The sequence below is a fragment of the Sceloporus occidentalis genome, unplaced genomic scaffold (assembly GCF_023333645.1).
Source record: "Sceloporus occidentalis isolate IW3139 unplaced genomic scaffold, rSceOcc1.0.p SCAF_21, whole genome shotgun sequence".
NCBI classification, from domain to species: Eukaryota; Metazoa; Chordata; class Lepidosauria; order Squamata; family Phrynosomatidae; genus Sceloporus; species Sceloporus occidentalis.
Genome location: NW_028317001.1, coordinates 10975843 through 10981702, shown reverse-complemented (window position 1 = coordinate 10981702; position 5860 = coordinate 10975843). Strand labels below are relative to the sequence as shown.

Genomic DNA, 5860 nt, shown 5'->3' with positions numbered 1-5860 from the left:
AGGCAGGATATGCCCTTCCCAAGAGGCTGAAGCAAAAGCAAACTGATGTGCCCTTCCTAGCTTGTGTGATCTTCCTCATAAACAACTTTGGCCATCTTCACCCCCTTCTGGATTGCTTGTCCATATATCAATCAATCAGTCTTTATTAATGCTTAAGCCAAAGGCCATTCGCATGATAAAATATAAAACCAATAACAGCAATTCAGAATTATAAAATATTCCATCAGATAACATCCAGATTTAATACATAATATACTTCCAGTCAATTAAATAAGACAGCGTTAAAAAAAACAAAGAAAAACCACTTCAAGGTTTTGGTAAGATCATCCACCTAACCATCATAAAAACATTAAAAAAAAACCAATAACAGCAATTCAGAATTATAAAATATTCCATCAGATAACATCCAGATTTAATACATAATATACTTCCAGTCAATTAAATAAGACAGCGTTAAAAAAAACAAAGAAAAACCACTTCAAGGTTTTGGTAAGATCATCCACCTAACCATCATAAAAACATTAAAAAAAAAACCAATAACAGCAATTCAGAATTATAAAATATTCCATCAGATAACATCCAGATTTAATACATAATATACTTCCAGTCAATTAAATAAGACAGCGTTAAAAAAAACAAAGAAAAACCACTTCAAGGTTTGGGTAAGATCATCCAACTAACCATCATAAAAACATTTAAACAAAAAACAAAAAACATAAACGGCTTCAAAGTTTAGATAAGGTCATCCCCCTGACAATCAACTGCAATGTCTGCTATTACCCTTGCCCGAATTTTGATTGCTGCTGAAGCAAACAGTGAAACCTTATAAGTTACCTTAGAATCGATATCAGACAAGAGATAATAAATCTTTTCAGAAATGGTATTAGACTGTAAATTGGACAGAATAGATCCCATAAATTTAGTTCTTGGACCAGTATATAGTGAACAAGAAAACAAATAATGAGGCAAATCCTCGATTTGTGGGGCTCCACAAATACATAAACGGGAATCCTTAGGTGTATGTGAATATCTACCGTCAATCATGGCTGAGGGCATTGTTTGAAAGCGGAGAGCTGTAAAAGCCTGTCTAAGCTTTAGAAATGTAAGATTCCCTAGGTAAACAGCCATCTGATGGTCCAATTTATATAATCTAAACCATTTGGAAAATTTCGAATTATTAATAACCAGTCTATCCAGATGCACATCATGGTTAAAAATATATTCACGGAGTTTCTCTCTTGAGTTCCAACTGGAAGAATTTTCAATTAGAGCAGGATATGATTCAAGCAGCCTCTGGTGTCTTGAGCTCCAGACTTTGCAGCTTGATAAATATTGAAAACACAACTTAGGAAAAACTTTAACCGTAGACTCTTTAACAGATCTCCAATAATTAAGTAAAGTAAAATGAATGCGAGCTCTAATGGAAGGGAGGCCAACCTCAGCCCGGACCAAGGCTGCAGGCGTGCCAGGAGGGAGTAGGAGCAATTTCCTGAGAAACATATTCTGGATGGCCTCCAGTTTGACCATTTGGGAATCATCCCAGCCCCACACGGCAGCGCCATAAAGAATCTGGGTTATAACTTTACTCTGAAATATTTTAACAGCAGGTGCAACTAAATGACCCCCTGCCTGATTATAGAATCTAAGGATTGCTCCAATTGATCTCACAGCTACTGCTCTGCTAGCTTCTATGTGGGGCTTCCAAGAGAGGTTTTCTGTGAAGTAAATGCCAAGATACTTAAATTCTCTGCATTGTTCAATCTGATGACCGTTAATAGAACAACGAAAATCAGAGTGTCTTTTCCCAAAAACCATTACCTTTGTTTTATTATAGTTAATAACAAGCTTTTCCTTGGAACAAAATGCCTCTAACTTGGAAAGTAACCTTCTCAGACCTATACGTGTAAGTGAGATTAAAACCATGTCATTGGCATATAACAAAATAGAGATCTTTTTAGATCCAAGTGTAGGCGGGAAGAATTCTGGGCCAGAAAGTACTGGGATAATATTATTCAAAAATAAATTAAAAAGTGTTGGTGCCAAAAGGCATCCTTGTTTAACTCCTTTATTTGTGGGAATGGGATCAGTTAGTGAGCCAGAAGTACCAACTCTAATCCTTGCTGTTGTATTGGTATAAAGTTCCTTAATCAGAAATAATAAGCGATTGTCTATATTGGTATTGGCCAATTTAAGCCATAACAAGTTTCTGTCAATTGAGTCAAAGGCTGCTGCTAGATCAATGAAGGCAACAAATAGATGTTTTGTAGGGCCTTCGATTCCTTTCTGGGCTAAATAATAAAGAGTCAAACAGTGGTCAATAGTACTCTGGCCTTCCCTGAATCCAGCTTGTTCAGGATAAATAATCTGGTTATTAAATTCCCAATCCTCCAACCTGTTTAATAAATATCTACTGTATAACTTAGAATCCACGTCCAGCAGGCTTATGGGCCGATAGTTATTAGGATCTTGCCTATCTCCCTTCTTATATATGGGGACGACTACACTCTGTTTCCAGCCTACTGGAGTTATCCCGGTATTATTAATTTGGGTAAATACCTTAGCTAATATTGGAGCCCACCATTCAGAAACATTTTTGTATATTTCTGGGGGCATCATATTTTCTCCTGGGGCTTTGTTCAATGCCAGAGCTGCAATCAACTTTTTTATCTCAGATTCTGAAACTGGGGGCCATTGAGGCAGATAGGTATTTTTTAAAACAGAAGGAGAGTGATGCTCTGCATTTGTAGCTCCATAGAGCTTACTAAAATGGCTATACCATTGTTGTGATGTAATATGCCCAACAATAACCGGTCTAATCTTATTCATGCCAGAAGCAGTAATATCCCAAAACTGTTTCTCATTTTTTTCTGTAACCGCTTGCGCTAGTTGTTTCCATTGCGTTCTAATATATTCATCTTTTTTGTGTTTTAAAAGTGCCTTATAGGCTGACCGCATAGAGGCTAAGATTTCAGGAGAGATATTGTTGTTGTTTCTAAGTGCCTGCCGAGAGCACTTCATCAGTGCTTTCCGAGCACTTTGACATTCAAAATCAAACCATCTGTTAGTTGCTACCGTGTTGGGATTAAATTGTTTGTTACTCACCAACTTGGGCCTAAGCATTTGAATGATAGTTTGGAAAGTATGTAGAATATCTGAAGTGGAATTTAAAATAGCTGATTGTAGGGACTTAAAAGTAATACTCTCCAGCATCTGATGGACTGAGCTACCCAGATTAATTGACCACCGTATTCTCTGTTCCCCGATATGAATTCCATTTAAATTTAAGTTTAAATTTAAATTTTGGGGAGTACCAGGGAGATGAAATGACCCTGTATTCAATAATAATGACAAAGGGAAATGATCACTTTCAACACAACTAATAACTTCAAATCTACAAATATCAGGAGCCAGATTTGCAGATACTATTATATAATCTATTGTACTTGTTCCCCTGTTGGTAACATACGTATATGGACCCGATGTCAGATCATAATGGGTTCCATTAAGGCACAGCAAGCCATGCAAAGAAAGAATTTCTATAAGTTTAGAGCCCGCTTTGTTGGTAATTATATCCTTTGAGACCCTAGGAACTGGTGCAGTATAAGCAATTGATCCTTGGTTAGTACTCTCCACCTGCCTCGAGTCATTTCCGATTCTAGCATTAAAATCTCCACAAAGTAAAAGCCTTGTAGAGGGATATTGGCTCTCTAAGGAAAATATGGTTTCAGATAAACTATCCCAAATATTATTAGGACCTACGTTCTTTGCTAAGTTAGGGGGGAAGTAAACATTTATACAAATTAAGAAACCAAAATCCATGCTCTTGATACCTAGCACTTGTATACAATGTGGAAAAGCACTAGTTATTGGTTGAATCTCTGCCTGCAAATCAACCGATATAAATATTGTAAGACCACCACTACCACGGCCTCTTGTACAACTTTTAGCTGCGGGAACAGAAAATGCTTGAAATCCATAAAGAGATGGCAAATTAGTTTCAAGGGCCCATGTCTCTTGTAAACATAGAATTTTAAAAGTTTGGAGGTAATTTGCAAAATCTGCATCATGGAACTTGTTTCCCCAGCCCATGATATTCCAACATAATAAGCTTAGTTGTCAAGCTGATGTAAAGTCCATGTCATCATCAATGTTCAAAAGTTCTGTTTGAGCTGGATCCTTTTGTTTGTTGGATGCTTCATGCAGAGAGGGTACAGTGTTAACTCTCTTAGGTTCCAAAGGTTGTACTGGAATTATAGTTGTAAGGTCCTTTTTATTCATTGATAAGAGAGCATCAATAGAACTCATATCTAAAGCCCTCTCCACATCATGGGCCTCAGCAGTAGTTATTGAATTCCACAGTGGTATGGCCAAATCCTTTGTAGTAAGCAGCATATTTCTAAGGTCGTCCACTCTGGATGTGATGTCATGTTGTTCTATATTAATTATTAAGTCGCTTGAATCTGTGGCCTGTTTCTCTGTGGGTTGCCTCTCTGCCGTACTGTTGAAAGTTTTAACTGAATTGGGCTTCGGTGTGGTCTTACTCAAGGTCCCTTTAGGGATTCCTTTAGGAATTGTCAAGTGGGCATTACTTTGATCTGCAAGCCCCCCACTACCATGCTTATTAGGGAACAGAGGAGATATAATTTGATCACGAAAAACCTGTGCTGGAATTATTTGGAATTTGAATAAAAAGGGTTTCATTTTCAACAACATGAGAGGAATTGTAGATTGTTCAAAAGTTAACAAGATTCGCTTATAAGTTGATGTATTAGGAAGCCATTCCACAGCAAGGATATCAATGTTGTAGGAGGGCACCTGTAGGAGTTGGCTCAGCGAAGATCTAATGGTTCTATTGGATCTCCATCTGCCGTTGTTTATACTGTTATAAGCAATTTGCAACATAACTTAGTTTACTTGCAAAACCCTGCTGTGGTTTCTTTCCCCCATCTCCCTAGGAGTTACTGGTAGACTGCCTCTGGGGTTGTTGATAGTGGGAATCCTCGCTTTACTGGATATTTCTCTGTTGACATAGTCTAAATTCTCTTTTGCCACTAATTGCTTCTGCATAAAAGTCTCAAAGGAATGTTTGAGAAGCTCTACCTGATTAACAATTTTCCCTAAGGGCTCATAAATTGAAATAACAGTATGAGCTGTTAAAAGGCATTGTTTTGTCACAAAATCAGGGGGATTTGACTTGTTTTGCTTTGTGAGTTGTTCCTTCTCAGTATCTGGCAGTTTCTCCCATACAGACTCATTTCGTTCCAGGGACACCCCTTCATGAATATTAGCCGGCTCACTCCCTGAAGATACTAAAAGTTCAGATAAAAGCTCATTTTCTTTTCCCAACACAAGAAAGTTGTTAGCAGTTGGAATTGTAAATTCTAAGTTTGAGTTTGCCAATTTAGATGGGATACTCACAGTTTCCTCATTAACAAGTAAGTCATCGATTTTAAGCTGTTTGGAAGCTTTGTTCTGCTTGTTTGTATCAGGGCTTGTTCTAAAGCGTTTTTTATTGCCCATATCAGTAATTTCACCACACACTCTCTCCCTCGCTGCTGCTGCGCCGCCTCACCGAGGCTGCTGTTCCTGGGCCTCTTTTAAAGGGCCCTGGGCGGTGCCCTTGCCTCCGTCGCTGCTGCTGGGCTGCCAGGTGAGAGGGGGGATACTCCAGGGGCCTGCTGAGCCCCAAAGACGCTGCCTCTCTCCCTCGCTGCTGCTGCGCCGCCTCGCCCATTCTGCATTTGCATAAACCTCCCTTTTCTGCCTGAAGAAGACCTCCATTGACTGGAGCCCAGTCATTGCATTTGCCCAAGGCAAGGCTTGCACCTATTTCCCAATGTTGCTCTTGGGGTCTGCCTTC

At 38.8% G+C, this 5860-nt stretch overlaps 1 protein-coding gene across 1 annotated transcript; it reads right to left on the bottom strand.

Annotated features, from left to right (window-relative positions):
• Nucleotides 1-1889: 1889 nt before the first annotated feature.
• On the bottom strand, nucleotides 1890-4089 carry LOC149301595 (uncharacterized). Its single transcript, XM_089484250.1, has 2 exons — nucleotides 3424-4089; nucleotides 1890-1895 (listed from the first exon to the last, which is right to left on the bottom strand). The coding sequence occupies exons 1-2, from the start codon at nucleotides 4087-4089 to the stop codon at nucleotides 1890-1892; spliced, it is 672 nt and encodes a 223-aa protein (XP_089340376.1).
• Nucleotides 4090-5860: the final 1771 nt, after the last annotated feature.